At 46.4% G+C, this 26,834-nt stretch overlaps 1 protein-coding gene across 2 annotated transcripts in view; it reads right to left on the reverse strand.

Annotated features, from left to right (window-relative positions):
* Stumps (DBB domain-containing protein stumps) overlaps positions 1–26,834 on the reverse strand; it is a 144,225-nt gene that overhangs the window by 76,612 nt on the left and 40,779 nt on the right. Inside the window, exon 1 of one of the 2 annotated variants that reach the window (XM_077679585.1) lies at positions 8,138–8,567. The exons of the other annotated variant lie outside the window; for it this stretch is intronic. Within the exon in view, the coding sequence (XP_077535711.1) occupies positions 8,138–8,552 (415 nt within the window). The 5' untranslated portion in view covers positions 8,553–8,567. Of the gene's footprint in view, positions 1–8,137; positions 8,568–26,834 lie in introns of those variants that run through there. 2 annotated transcript variants of the gene reach the window in all.

Below are 26,834 nucleotides of genomic sequence, written 5' to 3' on the forward strand. Positions count from 1 at the left end.
TTCAAACAGGAGCTCCTAGACGCATCTACTACCACTGTAAGCAATAGTACGGCAAAAGAACTGAAGAGGCACGGTGAAGAGGCGTCCGCCTTTGATGGGTAGCTGGAAACTGCGATCACAATGGACGGCAGATGGATGAAGCGGCGTGATTCCTCACTACTGTTAGCTTCCTGAGTTGTTAACTCATGCCACAGGTTGTCTTATTTCTCCATGCTGATCGAACAATAATTTGAGCACAGATTATCGGGAAAAGCAAAAGCAAAATGTTTAATAGCTATCGTGATTTCATTGGCACCGCTCTTCGCTTGCTCGCGTAAGTATTTTTCCGACTCGCACAGAACGCACCCAACACGCACGCTCACGCTATGTCTCAATCGCTGGGCTGCAGCGCAGTTTTACGCGGGACCACTCGAAATCCGGCGTCGGATATACCGGCGCCGCTTAGGTCACACACGACGGCAAGCAAACGGAGACTCCCTACGGGAGAATGCTCGTCCAGCTCCAATTGAAGGGCACCGAACTCGAGAAACGAAAACAACACCGTCGCAGGAGGATAAATAACGGAAACAAAGAAAGCGCATACGGTAAGCAGAAAAAGAATTAAAAAAAAACAAAAAAAAAACCGAAACGTTCGCGCACACTACATGGCGTCGTAGCAGCAATATCGGCGGACACAGAAAAGGCTCCGCTTCGAATCAAGTTTTGCGACATGTGTTCTCGCAACCTTCGCGCAGATGACCGATACAAGATGACAGCTTGAGTAAATGCAAGGTCACCTATGTCGAGCCTCCTGGGGAATGGGACACGCACGAGTCGTAAAAATCTTCGGACGCTCTGTCTAGAGACAAACCCCTGCTCGTGCCCACAACTTACATTGGTGATGGAGACAGCAAGGTGTACATTGCCGTCAGAGACACAGCTCTGCGGAAAAATGAGAGAAAAATATGAATGTGTTGGACGCGTCCAGAAGCCGACGGTTACCAGGCTCAGGAACGTGAAGGACAACGAGAAGGGGAAACAGTTTGCAGCCGATCTGCCACTATCCGGGAAAGGACGCATTATAGAAAAACACATGGCCTCCCTTCAACTTTACTATGGCAAGGCTATTCGGGGAAATTCAGACAGCTTGGAGAATGTGGACGAGCTGTATGGCTGATATACTTTCATCAGTTATCAACAGGGACAAAGCCTAACCATGGACTGTGCCGGAAGGGACTACCGTGTGTGTGTGTGTGTGGGGGGGGGGGGGTGTAATCAATCAATCAATCAATCAATCAATCAATCAATCAATCAATCAATCAATCAATCAATCAATCAATCAATCAATCAATCAATCAATCAATCAATCAATCAAAGTTTTTATTGTACTGTACATAAATACATCTGCCGCAGCTTAATTGTAAGAAACCTTGAGAATTACTTCCAGAAGTACTACGTTTCCGCGGCTGTGATGGCAGTCATTAATCCGGCATTCAAGGCGTGACCAAATGTCTTCATGGACAAACACAGAACAGCAATGAATCCCTGAGCCGACTCATGAGGTGCCGCAGCCCTAAGACCTCATGTGTCAGTGTTGACTCACTGAGGACAGCAACTACAGGATGCATGCTGCCTTGAATTTTGTGGTATTTCCCTCAACAGGAGTGTTGAGCGTGTGTTGACAGGGCAAGCGTGTATTGACAAAGCGTGTGTTGACAGGGCAGACTTGTTTTACTCTGCCGAGAGCAAAGACAGGCGACGAAAAAAAAAGGGGGGGGGGACGCTAAGAAGGGCTTTACAGACACCAACACGAAACCCAGGAATGAAATGTCTTCCCCTGATCATTTTGAGCATCCATAAGCAGTACGCGGTCATAGACTTTATTTTACTCAAATTGAGTTTTTATGAATTCCTCAATGGGTATTTTCTCAGAGACCGATTACAGGGAACCTTTGGGTACATGTTATAGAACCAGCCACAAATATTTCGAATTAAAAGGTTGCGGAAACTCCAAGGTGATAGTTCTCGAAAAAAAGCTTAATCGCTCTGCGATACCCCAGGCTCCATTAAGTCGCACTGCACACGCGTGCATTACTAGGAAGACACGCTATGGCGCCATTTTTCCAGGCGCCATGAAAATATGGAGGTCCTAGGGTCTCATATAAAATATCTCCATAAAGCCCCGTGCATCCCTACAGGGCGTTATGCAACGAGCCCCTTTAAAGTATCACTAGTATGCACAAACAAGTTGCTGGGAAGACATTTTTCTTGGCGCAATTGAAAGAGCCTGGTGTCAAAGTACGAAGACTAGCGCCTTCTATTATTGGCACTTTCGTACGTGGCGAAAGCGTGACACATCAAACGTTAGAGACCAACATGCAGGTTTCTTCGTTGAGTCCTCATATAAATAATTGAGCAATTAAAATCGCTGATGACAAACTGCATCGCAGACACATCTCTTTAGTTGAGATATATAATTGGTTTTCAGAATAACACTGCCTACTATCATACCATTCCTTTTGGTCGTTGCTGAGAAAGGTACGCACAGTAACTAATCACACCCGAAATTTTGGGTGTGAGCCATAGGAAGGGTAACTTGCCGCGAAATGGTGGCATATTAAACCAGTAGAGTCGTTTTAAAACACGTGGCTTATAATGTCAGTACCTGCAACTACGTGTGAATTATTACTTTAACACTAACATATAGCGTTTGCCTTAACCCGCACCCTTAAGACGGATTCCCAGTGTTACGCAAAGGCCTCTTGCGAGAAAAAGAGTTGTACTGCTACCCTTACGGGCCGGCCGGCACATACGCGTTGCTTCGTTGCGGTATTTTCTCATCTTTCGAAGCGAAAGATCTCTGGAGGCGAAAAGCGAAAACGCCCGTCTGTTCGAGATTTCTGTGTACGTTAAAGATCCCCGGGTGGTCAAAATTAATCCGGAGCCCTCCACTACGGTGTGCCTCATCGCCTGTGTAGCGTCGCCGCGTTAAACCTGACCTCACAATCAATCAATCAATCAATCAATCAATCAATCAATCAATCAATCAATCAATCAATCAATCAATCAATCAATCAATCAATCAATCAATCAATCAATCAATCAATCAATCAATCAACCCTCCACTGCGGTGTGCCTCATCGCCTGTGTAGCGTCGCCGCGTTAAACCTGACCTCACAATCAATCAATCAATCAATCAATCAATCAATCAATCAATCAATCAATCAATCAATCAATCAATCAATCAATCAATCAATCATCTTTCTAAATATTTTGTTAAAGGCTCCCTTTGAGAAAGTCCTAGCGTGCAGAAATGCAACAATGAACCTCTCAACTGATCAAGCCAGCAAGTTGGCATTGATGGAACGCGGCTCGAAGATCATATCCATTCTTGAATAATCCCCAGAGTGGCTATGTGCCTCGTGTGCAACCGCGCGTGGGTATGAACCTGGCGCATACGGCCATCCACACGCACCTAGCAGGAAATTGCCTTCCTTTTGACGCAATCCCCCACAGGGCTATGCCCACGCGTGGGTCAGCCGAGCAGCCTGCTATTTTGTTCAAGGGAGGTAACAATCAGAGCGGCGAGCAGTGGAGACCTTTCGGCGCATGATGCACGTTTCTCTCGAGGTTCGTGGTTTCGGCACATGATAGACAAGGGCGCACCTAATTAAAACGACCTGCGAAAGTAACAGTCGGCGAGCTCGATATGGTTTGGACCTTCACTATCCCCTAAATTAAAACGTTTTCAGGAAATCTTGAAGGCAGTTATTAATAAATAACCCTAACCTTCCCCTGGAAACGCGAACAATTCAGAGCCCTCAAAAAAAAAAAAAAAAACCTTTCCTCAATTTGGCTGGATTAGCTCTGATTTGTGCAGCCTGCCCAGTTAAGAAGCCTTTTCTCAGCTGTGGCGTGCAAATTACGGTGCTGTGCGCGAACTAAGTAGTGAGATGATCAAGATCGATCATTGGCCTCAATGAATCAATGCGCATGCGCGCGTCCACCTCTTCTGAATGGAGGCGACAACCTCGGCGCTGGAGCGACATCACCTTGCCGCAATCGCCAACCGGTCACGTACGTCTGATGCTAAACGTGGATGGTAACCGTGGGAGACATGCACCCTCCATGCCGTGAGACAAGCTCAGAACGCTTTACGCGTCTCGATAATCAGGTGCACTACCATTACATTGTCGTTCCATTTATTCAAGCATTTCTCATTTTCGCTACGTGCAGATTTGTCGAATTTCAGTTTGGTTTGAATGAATTGGTGAAAGGCAGTAAATCAATCAATCAATGCAATAAATAGGTGACGAACGTAATTTTTTTGAAAGCACTGTTCGGAGGAGAAAGCGGAAGATGTGAGGGAGGAGACAGAAAGGGGAAAATGACAGGAAAGATGGAAAGCTTAACCTGGATCTGAACCCGGCGGGTTGCATAGAGAAGGGGTTAAGGGGAGGAAGGGAAGATCGGGAAAACGTTTTTGCTCCCGTAGAGTAAAAAGAACACTCGCCCCTAATAGCGGCGCAAGTCTGGCGGAAAGTAATGGGTCCATATAGCGCATTAGCTATGGAGGGGTACGGCGGGGACGCCAAATAACAGCCCCCCACAAAGAAATTGGCAGGAAAGATAAAAGTGGATAAGGCTCAACGACTTTGCACTTAAAAGTTTTATAAACTTCAAAAGCAGCTCTAGTAGCGTATTAATAATCTCGAAGTGACCAATGATGAGGGCCAGCTTATGATTTCACGCAAAAACTATTTAAAATTTGCAGGAAGTGTTTCCGCTTTTTTTAAACCCCCCTTCAGGAGCATTGCGGTGGAGTCGACTCACATGAGTTTCTTTTTTAGTCTGCAGGCCATCCGCGTACGTTCCTTTGATTCTAAAAAAAAAAAAAAAAAAAAAAGAAACCTGTGGATCTTCTACGCCACAGGCCTTTGAATGGCTAGGTTAGTTTTCCGTATCAGAACTATTGGGGTTAATAAGCCTTAGCAGTTATTTTGCGCGGCTGCATTGAGTAACTACAACGCGCGGATATCACTAATTCGATTAGTTAGGCGACAGTAACAGCTGACGGGATGGGCGCTAACTGCGGAGTTAGCACCTATACCATCAGGTATAGGTGCTATCAAGTCTTAACTGCGCTAAGCTTTCTGTCCCGTACTAAGCGTTGATTGCTCCTTCACCTTAGCGCAAGGCTCTCGAAACTATACTTTCGGAATAGCTAATGTCAGTATTTTTTGTGCGGTATAATTAGTGGATCTTCATAGCGTTACCTTGTAATTATAGTATTTTCAAACATGAATTTTCCGAGTATTACTGTGTAATCTTGTCTGTCCACTATGCCCACGTCTCAGAATGTATTTTTAATTTGCATGCACATTAAAACCTAACTTTTTCGAAATCCTCAGGATTGCGAAGAATTCAGCGGACTTTCGAATTAATACAGAAGATTGAAAATAGACAACAAAAAAAAAATCGAACGAGGAATTGCGTAACGCGGATTTATCGCGATCTACAATTAACGGCGTCGTGTGTTGTGTTCACCAGCTGATCCATCGAGTGGAAGCAATTCGAAGCAATTGCTACGCTCGACAGAGCTTCGCACTTCGCTAAACGACGGACGACACTGGATCCCCTGTACTTGTCGACGGGCGCGCATTCCCCCGACAGCACACTAAACATCAGCATAACAAGTCCGTTCACCATCGTTAATTCAGGAGTGTTCCGATAAGTTTACTCCTTTTGCGGCAACATCCGTGCTCAGGAAGTGAACGCCATCGAGAACAAAACTTGATTTCCGTCGTATACACTCCCAAGAGATGCCGGAAGCGGCACCGTAGGTGCTTTCCTTCCCTTCCAGTTCTGACATACTTGATTTCCCGCGAAAAATTGGCTGCCAGGGCAGCACAGTAAGTCTAGTAACTTGCGTCTCTTTGCGTCAGCGGTGCGTATCCTCCGCGTTTGGCATGGATGCAGTACTCGCCGATCTCCGACGCCACGAGCGGTGCGGATTCGGGAAGTAGTCGGGAATCGGGCGTTGTGCAGAACTTAAATTACTACATAAGGGTTGTTCTCAAGAAAAAGTTGTGTCCCCTGTGAAACTACACGTATGGGCTGTATTTACACGCACCACCCAAGGAAGGCCTAGTGATGTTGGTGAGCACTCCCAAATAAATGAATGAATAAATAAATTATTCACGGGCTCAAATTTACCGATTTTAAGCAAATTCTGAATATTTCACGGGTACTAAGTATTGCGAGATAAGGGAATGAGATACAAACAGGAAATGTCACGCGTGTTGAAGCCCTTGGACACAAGCTGTAACGAGCAAGAAATAAAGAGCGGGCCGTGCTTGCTCGAGCACGAGCGGGCACGGCTCGCGGAATTCGCAATTATCTGGCTGCGGTCGTCGCGTGCGCGCCGAGATAACGAACTACGCTTATGAGTGATTCTCGCGCGCCAACTTTGTCGGCAGCACAAAAGCTACACCAAACCGCACGAAAGAGGCGCAGACCTACACGCACGCGCAGACGGGCAAAGGGAGTGAATCCTTGATAAGTATAGACGGCATACACATTATAGGACAAAATCATTAAAAAACGAGGAGGCGTGAGTTTTGTATTATAAGAAGGCAAAAAATAAAAAAATCGCTCTGAGGCTATCTCAAGCGTGTGTAAAACGGCGGTTGCTAAGGTTCACCGAACGAAATTTTTGTATTCCACCGATAAATGTTGGATAAAGCTATTTTTGCCTCATCTTCGCCCATTCATGTGTATACTCCGGACAAATCTGCGACGCGGTATAGAACGCGGTAACATGGGAGTCCCCGCGGCTGACTAGACAGTAAGGTCAAGCTCATTTCATTGCAGAATGTGGTGTGTGCCCGACCACAGTGAACAATTCGTCCGTCCATACGTATGTACGTCACTAAGGCCCCCAACCCTTCTCCAATTTTAGTTTTCTGGGAACTTTTTTTTTACCGCTAACACTTACAACACGAGTAGTTAGCACTATTTGAACATCAATTGGAATAATAGAAGCTTCAGCAAAAGGGAGAAAACTATTCAAAACATTTTATTCCCCCGACAAGTGTCGGGGATATAAAATCCCGTAAACCATACAGTAAACTATTTTATCCCGTAAACTATACCTAATGCGCCAAAATCAAATCCCTCAAGGTCCGATTTACGTTTAAAGCATGTGCTCACATAACGCGAACTTAAATGTTTCGCTCGGCAAAAGGATCCCGTCTTTAGGCAATCTGAAACTGACTGCTCCCAAAAGCAGGCCTTATTAACCGGAACACGCGGCCGGAATTTCGCAAACGAGAACGCACACCACTCGTGTCTAGCTCAAACACACCAGTGTCGCTTTCCTTAACTCAGGAGCAGCTCAGAATGTAACCCAAGTGAATATACGTTTGTGCTGCTCCTACGTGTCATTCTCCTGCTGACAAGCAGTGGCAGGGCAAGAGTTTTAGAAGGGCGCTGATGCTATTTGCAACACTGCCTTCTACAATATTAAGGTTTGTTTCATTATTAAGTAGCTATAAACTCATAATAAATAAAAGTGGGCACAGCACCACCCGTTACATGCCTCGTGCTTCACTCAACGGACTGTCGAATGAATAACGACCGAGTGGTTTCTCTTCCGATATATACGTTTCTCGCACACTCAGACACGTGGTTTTCGTGCTTTCTTACTGTCTCGATATTTCTGACTGCAAACTGCTGATGTCCCAGTGATAATCTCATTTGCATTCTTGTCAAAATAAGGAGAATGGAACACGATTCTAGATAAGTTAAAAATAATAGAAATAGGACCTTTAAAGCGCCTTTCCGTATACTCCACTCTCCAGTTTTAACAAAACGGGAGCTATTCAGGTTGCAATAAACAAAATAAGCCACTGACGATTTTAGCTTTCGAGGTCTGCACTTTAGCTATTTTGTGATAAAAATGGAGTGTGCTTCGCAAGCGCAGAAGCGGGATTCATTTGAAGATGCTTGTCCTTGCCCAACTTGGTTGAAATTGCGCAAGGACCACAGTAATAGTCAACGCCGGAGACTTGGACACTCCCGCCAGAGGAAGGGTCTAAAGCGAAAGGCCTGCGCGCGGTCTTTCACGCCTCGCATAGTGCCGCCCTCGTGTACTCACTCAGGGCCTTGCAAGAAGTGCACACAGTTCCCAGCGCTGCCCGTGGTCTGCTGTCAGCGGGGAGACAGTGAAGGGCTTCGAGCGACGTGGTGATGACAGCAGCCTGCTCAGGGTTTCCCACGTCCCCTGTCAGCGCTGACGACGGCGTCTGCTGCGTATGAAGGTGCCCGAATCCAGCCGGGACAGAACTTTGCCCCCAACCGGGCGACGTCGATCCCTGGTCAGGTTTCGCGGAGGCGTCGGGACGGGCGCCGTAGTCGAAACAGGGTGGCAGTAAGAGGAGCGCCCGAGCACGCCGCCTCAGCTCTCGACATCGATCGGCGAGCTGAGCGAGGCTGGCTGCGATGCCCGCCGCAGGAGGATGCATGGGATCGCCGCTACGCTCGGCGGATGGGACGGCGTCTGCTGTCGTCATCCCTGGCTGCTTGGGATGCAGCGTTGTACGAGGAGCGGGAAAAGCCCCGCTGACTCAGCCGCGTCTCGAGCCGAAGCGGAGGCGGTAGCTCCCTCCTCTGCGGCGCCCCGCTCTTCCTGATGCTCCAAGATGCACGGGATCCGAACCGGCGGCGCTCTGGAGCGCGGAGCTACTGCCTGCCGGCCCTGTGTTCATTATGAAGATCGGGCAAAGGCGTTTCCGGCACGTCCAATTATGTAGACAATATTATCACTTCGCGACACCGATAAGCCGCGAGCATCGTTTGTGGTTTGGTGCCTTTCATCGTTCAGCGGTAGCTTGAGCAACCTACGGAATTATATTTATTTTACCTTCTTCCCTGAGCATCCGGTAGCGTTTATTGTTCTTTCTTTAATCGATTACACCACTTGCGACACCGACAATGACGAGCAAACGTAGTTCTCTTAAAGAGGTCTTCCTTGAACGTTCAATGTTGGCGACATTCCAAAAACCAATGCTTGCGCCTCCTCGTATTTTTCGGGCCCCCAAAGGATTTCCAGTGCAATCATTTGTTCTTGTTGGTCACACGCAGAAAAGTAAAGCCAAATTCGCACAAGTGGTGCGGTCACCGAAATGTGTTATGTCGGAACCCCTTCGCTCTGTGGCTCGTAATGCTGTACGTGGCAACTGTGCTCTTATACATCCCCCTGGCTTTCACCTCGACGTCCGTGTTACGTCTGTGTTGGCAATCATGGGGATGTCTTCCATGCGTATTTCAGAAACCAGTCGCAGACGCGCCTCCCAGTTCACGACAGCGCTGGCACAGCGTCATTTGTCCCAACAAAGTCAGCTTCAAGCGGGAGAATCACAATGACGGTTTTTCAGGTACGAATTCGTAGAAAACTTTCAAACGCGCAAAAAAGATTGCCTTGCTATGATTACACCCAACAATGGGAAAATTCAGGGCAGTTGCGCATCACCCGATGACATTGCGTCTACACAAAACTACTGAATGGTGACGTTTGACTATATATATATATACATCATGTCAACATCTTCGATATCACATCATTGCAGCGGTTATTCCTGCTACCCGCTTTGATTGTCGATGTATGCGGTTGGCTTCTGTTTCTCTGCGGACGACAGTGTTCGGTCGACGAAGTCATCGGGTCTCCTTATTTCGTCCGATTACTGCGGTATCTCGTCTCACCTATATCACCAGCACGTCTTTGCTCGTATACCGGCTCGCCTGTGCACGTGTATAGAACCGAAGAAGACCTGGTTCGTGGGCGGGGTCTCTTGCCCGTGACACTCTAGCCGCCGTCTCCGTCTAGCCGCCCGTTAACCGTCTATTCGGGTCAGAGCTGGCAAGTTCACCCTCCCACTGCTTTTATAGTTCATACCACAAGCTAGGTGCAGCACTGTGGAGGCTACATTGTTGTCAACAGTGCGCCCACTGAGGGCGCCTAACTCCCCGTGAAGGGGGTCCTGAAACGACATTCCCTTCTCCCCTCTCGGCAAATGGAACCGCAAGGCCCCGGCGCCTTTTGTCGCTTCCTTCGCGGTGAGTAAGGCGCCCTGAGGTGGCGGGCTGTTAAAAACAATGTAGCCTCCACAGTGCTGCACCTAGATTGTGGAATTAACTATAGGTTGGACGGCATGGGTTTAGATACGAGTACGGGTTAGCCGACCGATTTTCGGGCCTGGAGGGGAACGAAAAATAGTCCGAATGAAAGAGCAGTAGGAAAAAGCGAGTCGCAAAAAACCAACTTTATTTCATTTAAACAGGACTGAAGAAGTAGCGAATGGTTCTTTGCCCTAAATTCCTCCTTCGTGTGAGAATGGGTGCTTGCATCTCTGCAAGCGTCCCGTTTGCTTCGTAAACATTGGACAACAACGAAAAAGCGTTGGCAACGTCTTTCCGACCCGTTTCCGGCTTCAGAGATTGTTTCCGCCGCAGACTAGTACATGCAAGCTTATGGCCTCCAAGATCAAAGTTCGTTACCCCGGCGCGAGTAAAGCCAATACCCATCCAATCCTAAGCTAGCCAGATGGATTAGGATTCAAAATGACGTCGTCTTGGTGTCGCACCGTGGCTCTGCCGCGGAACATTTTGTCCGGAAAATCGAACTTCCGCCTGTAATTTGTCCGGAATATCCGCTGTTCATACGCATTGCTCCTTTGGGACAACTGGCGGTTCCTCGAAGTCCGAATTTTTGGAGACCAAAAAACGGTCGGCTCCTGTATTCTTAGACCACATCACTGGTCGCAGCGTCTGCACTGAGGAATGTATTACGAAGTGCGGGGCGGGTGGCGTGTATCCTGGAGGGGTGTATATAGGAGAATGAGCTGTCGGGAAGCGGCATGTTCTTTCGGCAGCGGGAAAGCCTCTGGAGGGTTGGCGCGTCGGGAGAGCCTGTGGTGTTGAGTGAGGTCGTAGAAAGTAGTGAGAGGGTGGTCTGCTCGGTCGTCATCCTCCATCGGTACCCGGTTTGCGAGATCTCGGACGTATACGCTGTTTGCCACAAAGTAAAAAATGGATAAGGGTACAGATTATTGACAGAAAAGGCGGCGGCGTGACTGAAAGGTGGTCGTAAAAATCGGCGGTCATAAAAATACGTCGCGGCACGAGGCGAGCACTGAACGGGGGTGAACGAACGATAGTACAGAGAAAAAGACGGCACATGATTTCAGCACGCGTCTCATCCAACGGTGCAGCAATCACTAGCGAACCAGGGCGCTCTGCGCCGCGCACCGCCGGCGTTGCACCCGCTTCCACTCCCCTCGGCGCCGCGGAAGATGGCGCAATACTGGCAGAAACAACTTTAATACGTGCATACACATTACTCCAAAACGTCTCACCCGCGAGACAAGAATGATTAGCCTCTTTACAGGTGAACAGTCTCAAGTGTCTGCTGAATATTTTTTTTAGGGGGGGGGGAGGTGGATATTCTGGCTTGGAGATTCCTTCTGCTGTGTACGTACGGCGCACTGTTTGAATGTCGGTGATGATGGTGTTGTGGTGGCTAACGCGGTCGATGCCTCTTCCGCTGGTGCCATCACATCTGATTCTACGGCGCTCACGTGCTAGCAGACCAACGACCCTTTTCTGCGGTGATTTCGCTGCCTCGTTACTCCTTGTTACCCTAGCGACAGCGCTGGTCGTGCGGTCACCTCCAGGATAGTACTGGATGAGTATAAGGATAGGCAGGAGCGGGACGCTAACAGTTGCGCCATAAAAACGTACTCAATCACTGGAAGCGTTAAGAAACATATTGTATGTTTCTATAAATGGAAGGGCATCGCTCATTATGAAAAAAAGAAAATGAACGCAACGTCCTATAAAACGTGGTATTTTTAACAGCTTTCCGTTTCATCGACAGTACAATTTTCGAACAATTTTCCACATATGGAAACAAATTTCCGTGACGTGATGACGTTTATCACAACTAGAGTCCTCCGAGGCATTTCAGAACTTCACTACAAGCTTCACTTCACGGCTAACATTTTTGGACCAACACTGTCACACTTTCTACCGTATAATCCTTTTCATTTCATCCATTCTAATTTCCAAAGCTCCGTGCCTCAAAGTATGTAGAGTTTTCTGTTCTGCTTAAAGATAAGAAACTATTTGATCGCGAAATTTTGCAGACACTCTATAAGTACTTTTCTTTTCTGGTGATTGCCGCTCAATGTCTTTCACAAAGTTGTAGCGATTATACTTATTTCATGGTTATGCCCCGAGCAGTCCCAAAACAATGAAAACGACAGGTTACCACGTGCGCACATTACAGTAACAGGGTGGGTGTTGGGGGAGGGGGGGGGGGGTTATGCCACACTTTTCGCACGAACTGATCTCAATCCTCGGCGGGGAAAACGGGGAACTCACCTCTTACTTACCCTCCCTACGCCCCTCCCTCGACCGGTATACGCTCAACGCCCCTCCCGACATAAAATCTAGGCTACTTCAGTTTTATTCATAGTAAAGTATACAGCGCTACGCAGGGCAAGGGCATTGCCCTGCTCACTTGTCCTGCCGTTTCGCAGCGTAGTGAATGCTGTACAAATTTCCAGCGCAGTTCGGCGCAGTCGGGAAGGCGCCGACAGAAGGGTTAGCAACCTCTCACTCATTAGATTAGGCGCCACGGACTTCGCCCACTTCTCTTCAACTCGAGCAAATTACTTGTCAAGTGGAAGCGGACCGTCGTTGGTGACCGTGCAATCACCGCTGCGTTTTCAGCACTTGTCCCGCCGCTCATGTAGATATAGTTGCCCGAGACGCAGCACAAATATACAGAGGGAAATAAGTACAGAAGGGGGAGGGGGGGAGGCACACCGAGTAGGAGTATGAAACATATATTGGCTGAATGGCGTAACGCGTATTTGCATCGAGCTGTTTCTTCTCGTTTTAGATTAATCTATTCTGCGTCTCAGGCAGCAGGTACTTCCTAGGAACCTTAAAGTCTCTACATGGAAGGTTAACATGTAGTGCACCCCCGCAACTGCCTGATGCGAAAGGAAGCATCGTTTTCAAATTATGAATGCAGGCATTCCTAACGCAGTAAGCTTGACGAAATTTTGCCTGCACGCAGACTAGCGCCAGGTTATAGTGTAGCATGTTTTAATGTAGGAGGTCTAGATCAAGGTTTGCGACTATTTCCGCCGCCATACGCACAGTCATTTTTCATTTCCATGGTGACAAAGCAGATGACGAATGTAACGCCCAACGCTCAGGTAGGCGCTTGTCCTGTTTGCGCGCATTTCTCCTTTCCGATACAGTTGCCCCGACCGGGGTGCGTGCGGTGTTTTTTTCTTTCCGCTAAAAAAGCGCAGTGCAGCGTTATTATTAATCCTAATGTTGCTTGAAAACAATAAGTAAATGTAACCTCAGGTTTTTAAATTCAACAAATAACACGGAGTATTTGCGTCACTCAACGCCACTGAAGTCACTTACTACGCCCGTGCCTGACACAACTCATGAGCGGCGTTCGCCTTCGAGAAACTAATGGCAAGAAAGCGGCGTGAAAAAAAAAAAACAAAAAAAAACGACCTTCCGACGCCAAGGAGCCTGCAGTTTCGCACACATATGCTTCACGTTGAAAAAAAAAGGCAGAACTTATATATCAAAATTACTTCATAGGTTTGGATACGGCATGCACTCTCACCACGAGAAAGAATATTTGCGCTTCGCAGTTCTTAGTCCCCAAGTATTCAGTGCAATAGTCGTGAGAGAGCACGAATCAAGGGTTATAAGAGAACAAGTAATTTCCTATGAATTCCTGGAATTCACAGAATTATTTTGAAGGTTACTGTCCAACGGGGGAACATTGTGCTATGACAGCTACATTGTGCTGTCTTTCTGTATTGGAATATAGCGAAGTTACGACAATTAGAACTTCAGATGAATTTACGTGAATTTTTTTTGTGCATTTTCAATCGAAATGTATTTTCTATTTACCGTGATTGTTTGAGGTGTTCCAGTGTTTGATTTTTAGTGTGCCGTGAGACTGTTTTAAATCCGAACATGTGTGTGTTCTCTGAAAGCTATAGGAACAAGGGGGTGGTATTTTTAAAGCGAGATAACTTTTAGACCGAGGCCATGCTAGGTTTCATCATTTGCAAATTGTGAAGCATGCACTACAGCCAACGGTCATTACGATGCACTGCGGAGAAGCAGGTCCACGAGAATTTCAAAGAGGGCAAGGCCACGCGGGTATTACGTCCGAGAAAGAACGCAACTGACAGACGACTAATCAGTTGAAACTATTTAGTAAGTTTCTTAAATTGATTTTAGTTTTTGGAAAAACTTTAAAGGAGTACTGACACGAAATTTTCGTGTTACGTTTTTTTCGCTGCTATGCGTGACTACCACCCCACTAATCATAGAATGACACATTAGACGGTCGAGCGCAGCGTAAAATTCATTTACGACGTCGTTTATTCGTGTCAGTTTCGGTTTCCACAAAACGAATGACGAGAAGCCGCCATGACAGGAGGTATCACGTGACGTCACCATGACGTGAAGTCGCCGCTCTGGACGAGCGCGCGCGAGCGAGCGCGCGCGCCCAGACGGGCCGAGGTTTTCACCGTGCCCATGCGCCCGGGCAGCATGCCGTCAGTCCCAAAACCATGACGTGTACCCACGCCGGAGCAGCGCGCGCCAACCACAGCCAGCGCCTCGGCTTCGTCACGGGAGCGCCGACGTCGGCAGTTTGGGGCAAGTAGCAGATGATGTCATGTCGGCCCGCTCTGGGCTTTCTCGTGTGGGCGAAGATTAAAATGGATGTAAAATGTGTTACGCCGAGCGGTTGCGGTTGAAACTTGCTGGGAGATGTCTCCTGATAAAAACGAAGCATTTTACATAGTTATCTCAGCTTTGAAATTTCGTGTAAGTACTCCTTTAATACTGCAGATTGAGAGGTATATTAATATTGTTTAGCCCAGCCGATACGCAAACTATGTTGAAGTAGAATTTACACTTTCATACTTAACGTCAAAGGTTGCTGCAAAATACGTTACCATTCTACATTATTCGAGCCCATAGCGCCATGCAACGGCTTTGTATACGATCTGGGGCCCTAGGGCCCTATTCTCGACTGCACAAATTGCCGGCAATTCAGGCAATTTTCCGGAAGTCTTTTCCGATTGGCTTTCAATTTTGGTCACGTGCTTCCGGTTGACAAAGCGGTTGTGTGTGCTGTCGTCATTTTGACGTTTCATGTCGTCTGCGGACACCAGTTCTAAAGTTTGCCTTATTTCTCGTTACTAAAGGCGCATAATTCTTGGCCGGCAATGAAAAACCAGACTAAATGCAGCGGACATGGCAACGTAAGCGTGTCTTTGCTATTCAACAACAATACTGCTTTTAATACACACCCCCTCTGTGATTGGCTGAGAAGGCGTGACGTAATTTAAACAGTTGGCGGGAACGATTACGTCATGCATTGGCAACTTCAGCCTGCGTAAAAGTGACGTAATGCTACGTAACAGCTTGAAAATGGCGGCTGTTTTTGTCGCAAAATACAAGCAAAATAGGGCGCAATATTGCCCCGGCTTACGGCGCCGCGAAATGTGCGGCAATTTGCAGCAGGCGCAGTTTCGCATGCGCACGGTTTAAAGCATGTTTCCTACCGAAACAAATTATAGTTTCAACTGCTTCCAAGTCAGCGATCATGGAACATACAAATAACATGCAGTATTTTGCTTTTATGTTTGGAAATAAAATAAAAATTATTTGTTTGTCGTAACCGCAACATGAGAGGGCAGTACAAGCCTCTCCATGACAAAGAGAACCCAATGCTGGGCATTTGTCCATACTTGTCCTAGTAAGCTGTCGGGTCACATGATCGAACTCAAGAGAAAAATAACAATGAAAAGTGACTATTTGGTTCGTTACAGCGCTGATTGCAGTCGAGCTTGACGAATGAGTGAATCGGCGACATCGGTGCGCTCCGCGGTTATCAGGCGCAGCGCTTCGCTGCTCTTATGTGTCATAGAAGCGATGGTCGCGGCCGTCTTTTTCTGTGATCACGCCACAAACTTGTAACATAGCAGCAGACGATGGCGTGGCGGCGGTGGCGGCAGGGAAGGTGATAACGCAACAAAGCTTGCATTGAAGCAGAGAGCCCAGCTATGTTAATAAAAGCGATTGAAATAAATAAATAGATACGGTAAATTGTGTGATGTTCTTTAGCTCGACATCCGCCTTTCGCTCGCTTTTGGATCAACGTTACTCGATCGACTTGTGGTGTTGGCGCCAAATTTGACCTCCAGAAATGTGTTTTTCTTGTCAGCCTCAGCTACCGTCTTAATTTTTATAGTACATGCCGAGTGTTTTTATATATTTCTTGCACAATATTTAATACCTTGGTAGCGATCTTTATGAGTGACTCGTCAAATTACACTGCATGTCGTCATAGCTATAGGTGCAGCACGTCACTGATTGCTTACGTCGTGCTTACGCAAAAAAACATGGGCGAAATGCCGACAATTTGTGCAGTCGAGAATAGGGCCCCTATTCTCGACTGCACAAATTGCCGGCATTTCGCCCATGTTTTTTTTTGCGTAAGCACGACGTAAGCAATCAGTGACGTGCTGCACCTATAGCTATGACGACATGCAGTGTAATTTGACGAGTCACTCATAAAGATCGCTACCAAGGTATCAAATATTGTGCACGAAAGATATAAAAACACTTGGCATGTACTATAAAAATTAAGACGGTAGCTGAGGCTGACAAGAAAAACACATTTCTGGAGGTCAAATTTGGAGCCAACACCACAAGGCGATCGAGTAACGTTGATCCAAAAGCGAGCGAAAGGCGGATGTCGAGCTAAAGAACATCACACAATTTTTGTACAGTATCTATTTATTTCTTTCAATCGCTTTTATTAACATAGCTGGGCTCTCTGCTTCAATGCAAGCTTTGTTGCGTTATCACCTTCCCTGCCGCCACCGCCGCCACGTCATCGTCTGCTGCTATGTTACAAGTTTATGGCGTGATCACAGAAAAAGACGGCCGCGACCATCGCTTCTATGACACATAAGAGCAGCGAAGCGCTACGCCTGATAACCGCGGAGCGCACCGATGTCGCCGATTCACTCATTCGTCAAGCTGGACTGCAATCAGCGCTGTAATGAACTAAATAGTCACTTTTCATTGTTATTTTTCTCTTGAGTTCGATCATGTGCCCCAACAGCTTACTAGGACAAGTATGGACAAATGCCATGCATTGGGTTCTCTTTGTCATGGAGAGGCTTGTACTGCCCTCTTATGTTGCGGTTACGCCAAACAAATTATTTTTATTTCATTGCCAAACATAAAAGCATTTTGCTTTTATGTTATAGTTTCAACTGCTTCCAAGTCATCGATCATGGATAATACAAATAACGTGCAGTATTTTACTGCATGTTATTTGTATTATCCATGATCGATGACTTGGAAGCAGCTGAAACTATAATTTGTTTCGGTAGGAGACATGCTTTAAACAGCGCGCATGCGAAACTGCGCCTGCTGCAAATTGCCGCACATTTCGCGGCGCCGTAAGCCGGGGCAATATTGTGCCCTATTTTGCTTGTATTTTGCGACAAAAACAGCCGCCATTTTCAAGCTGTTACGTAGCATTACGTCACTTTTACGCAGGCTGAAGTTGCCAATGCATGACGTAATCGTTCCCGCCAACTGTTTAAATTACGTCACGCCTTCTCAGCCAATCACAGAGGGGGTGTGTATTACAAGCAGTATTGTTGTTGAATAGCAAAGACAGGCTTACATTGTCAAGTCCCCTGCATTTAGTCTGGTTTTTCATGGCCGGCCAAGAATTATGCGCCTTTAGTAACGAGAAATAAGGCAAACTTTAGAACTGGTGTCCGTAGACGACATGAAACGTCAAAATGACGACAGCACACACAACCGCTTTGTCAACCGGAAGCACGTGACCAAAATTGAAAGCCAATCAGAAAAGACTTCCGGAAAATTGCCTGAATTGCCGGCAATTTGTGCAGTCGAGAATAGGGCCACTGGGCGTTAAAACAGAAGCCCGAAAAGACAACCGAATTGATAGATGGACACACCCGCTGCTTGTTGCTTTTTGCCTGCTTCCTGTGCAAAGTGTTATTTCCATAACAACGATTCGCGCGACTCCAGCTGGTCCACGTTAAAGCACTGTTCAATATATAGGACGGTTCTTCACCATTTGTTTGATAACGTAACGGAAAATTAATTTCTCACGCACCGCACGTACGCACCATGTCACGCATTGATCGATAACATTGTTCGTCGCTTACGACTTGTTGAAGTCGTAGGCACTAATTTACCCTGGCACATACTGTAAAGATGATAAACAGGCTGGATGCTGCGGGGCAGGTCGACCGTACCGAGTTAAAAAGAATACGGCGTACAAATTTGCGCATTTCGGCTTGTGTGATCAATGGTCATCAATCTGTTCACCCGTGTCGTCGCTGCGAGTGTTGGGGTCACTTGAAACCATGATTTTTGAAGGTGTGCGTCGTACTCATGTAGCTATGTAAATGAAAATAAAAAAGGCCAGGGGATACGTTCTTTATGGTTTGTCAGGATAGCCGCCTGATGATAAGCTATTTTTTATGCGACGAAAAAAAAAAATAGAATTGCGCTCACAGACAGTCGACTAACTCCGCTTGATCCTTTCGCTCATGCGCTGCGTGCGAAGCGGGAGGAGAATTTTAAATATATTGATGCAAATTTTTGGTAATACTGCCGCAGGGTCGAGCCAGATTAGATAGGTCAGCGCTTTATCACGTCGAGAACCACCGAAATCAGCGAAGATAGCCGCACAGACAAAGAGCACATTCATTTGGACATTTACTTCAGGTATGCAAACCGCCAGCCATCGATAAGTCGGGTGCGAGCAAGTAGATTTTTTTTGCCAAACGTACACGCTGTCACTCTCTGGCCTTAAAAATGAACAATCGGGCATGAACATGCTTGCGCTAGTCTCGTGCTTTCTGTACGCACTTGTTTTCGCGATTCGGCCGATTCACGCAATATTGAGGCGCCGACATACTAATCAGTTATCTCCCCGCGCGATGTTACGCAAAATATCATGAGCTATTCAACTCTGCGAAGGTGGATGACCGGCGAAGCTTGTTAGCACGCGACAGAGAGGTGACACAAGAATATTGGTGATAGGTATGAGCCCATTTTATTTCTCTTGCGCGTGGACGGCGGTCATCTGTAAGCACATGCAAACATGCACACACCTATACTTTGACTATACTGACATTGAAAATGGTGCCTACTGATTAATTAACCTGAACTTAAAATTCATATCCCGGTGATTAGACGGACGAGCTTGAGGTCTAAGTCATGCTTTGGTCTTTCCCAAGGGGTATTTTATAAAATAATCCACTCAAAATCCACATACATGTGATGAGACGTATAAGATTGAGGTCCGAATCATGTTATGAACCGCGTGTGGCTTTAGCGGTGAGCGCGAGCCAATAGAGCACAACGGTACGTTCCTTTACAAACGACTCGCCCTGCAAAGACATGCGCAGCCTCGGGAATTTGGTCTCGGTCATGAAAAATACACTGAACCCTAGCCATATAAACTTCGCTGGAAAAATGATTCAGTCGTACTGAGCTTTGCGCTTGGGACCACTCGCCCCCATTTTGGAGCCATGACTTTTCTAATCGGGCCAAGTAGAGTGGGAGAAGGGGGGGGGGGGAGCCCCTCTCTCACATTACATATGCATTCGGTTCCTTGCTGCGCGACAGGCGATGGCGTTTGTTGGCGACAAATTAAGCGCCAGTCAAATTTATCGCGATTCCCCGACAGCATCCCGTATGAAACATGAAACAGCACCGTAAACTTTGGGAAGCTTTGCTGACGTACACGCCCGCGGCAGAATTCTGAGTTTCTTCCCTCTCAAACGTTCCGCTTCGAGCGAGCCCGACGACACGGACGTGACGTACAACAAGCGAGGCGGGGCACCTTGGTTTCTGCGTATGTCAGAGGCGCGGAAACCGGAGCTACGTCGCGACTCAAAACGGACGCGAAACGGATGTTTTTGAAACGGACACAACTCCGAATTCGCGCCCGTTTCTTCGTCGTCGGATTTTGCAGTGCTGGTGCTGGGTGCCTATCAGGCAGTGAAGTTGTCGCACCCTGCATAATCAACTATACAGCTCCACTTGACGCCATCCACCTAGGCGTGGCATTCACCACTGTATCGCAAAGTTTGAAAAAAAAAAAAAAAAATAACGAAGGCCATAAGCACCGATTTTAAGGACGCTTTATGCGATCTTAATGCGAGACGCAAGAAAGTGAGAAAAGGAGTTGGTGTACATCGGTGATAGCAGGGGTGCCGAAAATAACGCTGATAATCACAAACGCGTGAAAACGGGTATCGCCGCCCCATACATTTCCAAAGAACGATTTGTGGCGTTACAAGTTGTGGACGGCGACAGGTTAGCGGAGCTCGATTACTTTTCTGAAAAGAACAACAAGGCAGAGTCGTGTAGAGTCGTGTAGATGCAAAATAAATGGATTAGGAAACTTTTACGGCCACGTGTTTTTTTTTTTTTTTTTCAATACACACGCGCCAGCTTAGCAAGCATTGCCAAACGGGAAGCCTCGATCCCTACCTCCTGCGGAAGGCTTTGAGTTGGTTTCCGTGAGAAGTTTTGTCTTGATATGCATATTCGAAACATTTGGAGGGTGGGCGGCGAGATGCTTTACTGCCAGCATACATATATGCGAAAAAAGAAAGGGGTTACCACCGGAAGCGACAAGCTGCTTGCGGCCTCGCAACTGGTGGTTTTAGTGTTCAGGCTTTCTACACCTTTTCCAAGGTGGCAGTAGCTCACGCCTTGGTCAGCGTGTGGGCGGCGCACTTAGTCCCCTAGTTTTGCAAAACGCACTTTTACTTAAAAACATTGTTAACACACTTATTTATTTATTCTCTCAGGGTCAGATACATTTCAAAGGGAAGTGGTTATATGAACAGAGCAAATAAAAGTACAAGAATACACTGAGTATGGTAAACGAATATAAATACATTGATTTGGTTATACAACATTAACCAGTGCGTCGTGAAACAAATGATTGTCATGTATCGCCACCACATCTGAGGGAAGTAGGTTCCGACCTCGTGATGTTCTGAGGAGGAATGACTCGGAAAAATGTCGCGTGTTTCTTTGTTGGGCACTAGCTTAGTGAGCATGATCGTTTCGGCGTGATACGTATTGCAGTTCACAAATGAGTTTGTTGCCCAGGGTGGAAAGGCGGTACAGTTGGTGCAATAATGTAACACGAAAAGTGGTTTGACAGGAAGCTAAAGATGAGGTTTGTTGATGAATTTTATAGAAGTGATGCTTACAGCACGGTTATAATTGGAGTTAATGAAGCGTGCAGAGTTATTTTGAACCATTTCAAGTGTAGGAATAAGTTTTCTGGAGCAGGGATGCATACTGGCGTAGCATACTCCATTAGTGTTTCATAAATGAAGAGTTTCAATGAGGCCGGGGAGTTCGAAAAGTTACGGTGTCGGTAACATAACATGCGATTAGCTTTGTTAATGATATATTCGATATGGAGCGCTCAATTCAGGTTAGCTGAAACATGGACACCTAGATGTCTGTAAGAATTGACCCGTTGTAAAAAAAAAAAAAAAAAAAAAACATTGTTTAAGTTATAGACAGAAAGGCTGGTTGTGCTCGGAGATATGCAGACAACGTTATATTTGGAAGCGTTAGTTACATGAGCCATTCATATGACACCAGTTAGATACATTGACAACATCGGAATACAGAAGGTTTGTGTCACTGTCAGTGTCATTTTCACGAAAGATGACGAAAGATAAGCAAACAAAATGATGTTAGAAGATACAAGAGGATCGATCGAGGTAGTTATTGTATATAAGAAATAGGGCAGGCCCAAGAACAGATCCCTGGGGAACGCCTGAAGAACCATAGCTCAGTGAAGAATTACAGTTGTCAGAAATAAAGAATGGCAGTGGTTTCGAAAAAAAAAAAAACTTTCACTTTAGCATAGCAGGGTCAAGTTCAGTTCTTCGAACGATACGTGTTGCGGGTAAAAAGTATTCGCTGATAGCGATTTCTTCCCCACCCCCTTTTCCCTTTTCCCCGCCAGGGCTTCTTGCCTCTTTCTCATAAAGGCCTATCAATCAATCAATATTAAAATTCGCACCTCAAATATAGTTCTTCTTTATTTTCGAGTTCGTAAATTTTGCGATAATAGGACGCCATTTGTTTTGTAAATCAAACGCTTTTTTAGTGGGACCCATAGCGTCCTATCAGAAAACTAACGCATTTCCCCACAGACCGGTTTGTCGACCGAAAAGCTCTTATAAGATCTCTGAACACCCGGTGCGTGCGTACAAACGGGAACGGTTACTTGAAAATCGAGAAAAAGGAACGTTTTTAAGTAAGACAATACACGCATCGATCAGGCAGAAGGAGTACAACAGTGTACCTTTATCTCATAAACCACATATCGGGATAGATTTAGATTGTTCGTATATGCGTTTACTTGGCATGATCTTTGACGAAACCTTATTCTGGTTGTAATGGTTGCAGGCGCCAGCGACGCTGCAAAATCGAACGCGTGGGAAGCGGTGGTTTCCTGAAGGGCGCATGAAGGGCTTTATGGCAGCCAGCCTGTCAACAGCAGGCGGCCTTTGGATCATGCCGCCTGCGTGGAGACGAATTGTCTTGAGCCTCGGCTGGGCTGTGGCGTTGTTTTGAGCGGCGAGTTGCAAAGCACAGCACGAGCGTGGGAAAGCGTGGGTCGGATGCCCAATGCGCTTTCCGTGGACGTAGCGGCGGTTGCTTCGGGGGCCGCCAGCGCGCGCGTTTAGCCAGAGGGACAGTTGTAATACCAAGTGGCCCGACGCGCTTCTGATAACGGGGTAGCAAGGGGCTGTCAACTGTACTTGGCCGGCGGCCGAGTTGGGGCAGTGGTTCTGCCTTTGTTGGCCCGCGCGCACAGTACGGAAGTGTGAAGATGTTTTGTCGGGAATGCGCGCCGCGGGGTCCGCGCGTCCCGTATGGTTTCTACCGAGGATCGCCTGTCAATGGCGAGGAGCCTCGAGGGCGCGCTGCGTTCGGACGGATACGGGACACCCCGGGTTTGTGGTGGCGGTCCAACTTTGGACAAGGCGGGCGTGGGAACGGGCAACGCAGGCCGCGTGCGCAAAAGCTTGCCCCGGGCGCTTGCACGTGTTTTCGCGGGGTTCTCAGTCGCCTTTAATCTTCTCTTCTTTTGTCTTGAGAGAGAGAGAGAGTGACCAGCATTTCAGGGTTACGGGGGCGTTGCCCACCGCGGTTTAGGCCCGGATTTGGTGATACATCCAATCAGGTCGCCAGGAGATTCTGATTGGCCTGGGTATCGGAGGTGGAGCCGAAGTAACCCATCGAAAGCACACACGAGGTTTCGGGGTCGAATCCTCAAGGTTTAATGTGCTATGCACGGCCGGCGTATTGCCAGTGTTACGAATGGGCCAGCGCCGCAGTACTTCCCCGCATCACTCCTCGGCTGTGCGGCGAAGCCACTCGTGCGCCTTCGAAAACAGGCGCAATCATGTCGGCAACAAGTTGCGACAAAGCCTCGTCAGACGCTTCGCTCTCTGGGCATTCGGCGGCTGCCTGCGGCGGCTGAACTTCGGCGGCTGCCTGCGTGGCTCGTCTCCACGCTCTTCAAGGACACAGAGGCAGGCCCCGGTGATCGCAACGGAGTCCTCCTCTCTCCCCTCTCTCGGACTCAACGTGCCCGAGGCTATGAACAGCTTACGAACTCTGGAAAGAGTGTAGTGCGTGTTCCAGCCTGTTGGCGTTTTGACCGTTACCGCTTTCGGGTATAAATAGAGCTCCCAAGCGTTGTAAACCATTCCTGTTAGAGCAGCGAATCGATGTTGTCGCTCTGCTCGAGTCCTGTATTGTAACCTCGCCCGTCGGGGCATTGTTCTTTGGCTTCGGCTCACCTCTCGCTATGAAGTAAACAGTTACGTTAGCCTACGGCTTCTGGACTTCTTCACGGCTGCAACAGCGGCTGGCCGCTCGCATCATACACGCTACCACTCGTATGTCGGAGGCCACGGAGCTCGGATCGGGTGCCCCCGCCCGGTCGCAACACCAGGCTAGCCAGGTTCGGATAAGGAGGATCTCACCACTTGGGTAGTCTAGGTCAGGGTCCGTCGCTGACGGGGGGTGCCGCGTGCACAAAGTTTTAGCTGGCTTAAGACTCTCACTTTATTTCTTACTTCGTGAACTCTATCTTCAGTCTGTACATATTCTGTATATGTCTTCCGTGTAAATATACAGTTTGAAAAACCCTCCATCAACCATCGTCGTCGTGTCATCAGTGCCGCAACCATCAGGCACCAACGCAGATCATCATCAACAACAACGAACCCAACATTTACTCTGGCATTTGCAAATTGAGGAGGAGGCTAAAAAATTGTGTTTGGTTTGCGTTTATTTTTACCCTTTGATGTCACGACGTTTCTGTGACGTTTCTGTTAGGAAAATGGTTCATAAATGTCTAGGTGAGTCTATTATCAAATATGGTTTGACTGCTTATAGTTTTGTTTCATCTTACAACTGAAACATTATAAATCGAATACTGAATAAAATTGCTGTTAACCTTGCATACGGAGCGCGATATCATCATTACGACCTTTCATCAATTATGCCTTGTTTTGACATGTTTGTGCGCCAGCAGTGTAGTTTTGACGTAATAACAAAAATTATTTCACACATTCATTGAAGGTAGTTAACATTAAAGTGAAGCCACTACGTCCCAAATAGGACAAATCACTGAATGATTTGTCCTACCTCGTGTATACACCAATTTTCGTAAACGAATTCGCCGGTTCTACATTACTGTTTATTTTAATAGACTTCAATTTGACCGCAATATTCCTAATGTCAACACATTGAAGCGCTTGCTTAGACTATGGTTGCACACGAACCCATAAAGTTTCCCCATTCTTCCACACCGCGTGTCATTGAGTTTGTAATTCTTATTGTGTTTGTAACCAAAGCTTGACATTCGTGTATATTATTATTGTTGCATTTGTTTTGTTGTCAAGCTTCGTAAAACGCAATGCTTTCTAGAATGTCTTATATGTTCTTGCGCTGGTGTTTGTACCTTCAACTTTGTTTAAATAAGTTGACAATTTATAATTTGGTTGTTCAGTGTTATATGTATATTTTTATTTTCAATCACAAACTGTGATTCGCTGGGCTGCCCAGCCTCGCACACAAGCGACCCTCTGTACGCTTAAAAGGGCTGGAATATGTATTTATATATGTACAGGGAATAACTTATTGTTATTCGTATATTGTGATGATCCTGCGACTGTAACTGTTCTAGAATTTCTTTTTCTGTATTTCTTATCATTATAATTTGCCGTATTCATTTCATGCGTTCGTTTGAAATTGAACATTTACGGTACCCCGATCTTGTAAAGACTTTCTACTTTTCACTTACCTTTCCTTATCGTTACGCTTATTGTATGATGTATTTTTGCAATGGGCAAGACATTACAGTTTCTATTGATTGTGTAATGTTGGTTAAATTACACTATTTTATTTTTAATCTTCTTTCAGTTGTAGTTTCTTCTAATTTTTTTGCTCACTGACTGTTTACTTGCCAGCTGTTGATGTATTTCATTGATGCCTTTTGCCCTCCCTGTGCGCCAGCACCAAGGCTTCCGCTGTTCCTGAACACTATAAAAGCAATTATTATTATTATTATTATTATTATTATTATTATTATTATTATTATTATTATTATTATTATTATTATTATTATTATTATTATTATTATTAACACGTATGGTAGAAGTTAATGACCTAGGCGTCAATTTCGACAGTAAACTGAGCGTCTCTCCACATATCCAGGTAAGTACTAGAGCTCTTCGGTCGCTTGGCATTGTGTGTCGCGTGTCGAAGCAGTTCAAGGAGCCGAATTCTCTTCTCAAGCTCTACACAACTATACGTCGTCCTCAGCTTGAGTATGCATCTGTAGTCTGGAATAGCACGTGCAAAACAAACCGTGTGCTTATCGAAAGGGTCCAAAATAAGTTTATATCTCTCTTCAACCATCGCTTCGGCGATAGTAGTAATTATAACCCTGGAACACCCTCTTCATTGACGCTATCACGCCTAACCTCCAGGCGGAATAAGGCTGATATTCTCTTTCTCTTTAAAATTATTCATGGCATAGTGTCTTCTGTTGAGCTGCTACAACATGTTCCTATTTACGTGCCGCAAAAGTGGACCAGGAAACATGATACCTTCTACAATCCCAAATGTCTGCGTGTCTTGTGCCCTATGTTCCAACTGCAATGCACCTATAATCGGTGTTCGGATTACCTTGATATATTTAATAGTTGCCCTACTCTGTTTCGTAAACACGTCTGTGAGTTTGTATTGGTGTAACTGTCAACTTCACTTATTCTGTATTTGTCTTTTATCCCTGTGTCCATGAGCTTAATTGACTTTCATTCTGTGACTTCAACATAAGCTATCCTTTCGTTCTTTTGCTTTTATTAACTTTCTAAGTGTCTTTCAGTCAGACATGCCTCACTGTTAGGCATTACTTGTGTGCATGAATGGGTGCTTGTAAGTGTGTGTGTTTGTGTGTGTGTGTCAAAATGTGTAGTTTTCTTCGTCTGTAACCACTGCTATTACTCCAATATTTTTTCTTTGGAAGATATATACATCTTGTTTAGTGTGTTTTTTGTTTCCGTGCGCCAGAACAAAGGCCCCCCTGCTGTTCCTGGGCACGCAAATAA

Source organism: Haemaphysalis longicornis, unplaced genomic scaffold (assembly GCF_048455015.1).
Source record: "Haemaphysalis longicornis isolate Haplotype H1 unplaced genomic scaffold, Haemaphysalis longicornis Haplotype H1 scaffold_1, whole genome shotgun sequence".
NCBI classification, from domain to species: domain Eukaryota; kingdom Metazoa; phylum Arthropoda; class Arachnida; order Ixodida; family Ixodidae; genus Haemaphysalis; species Haemaphysalis longicornis.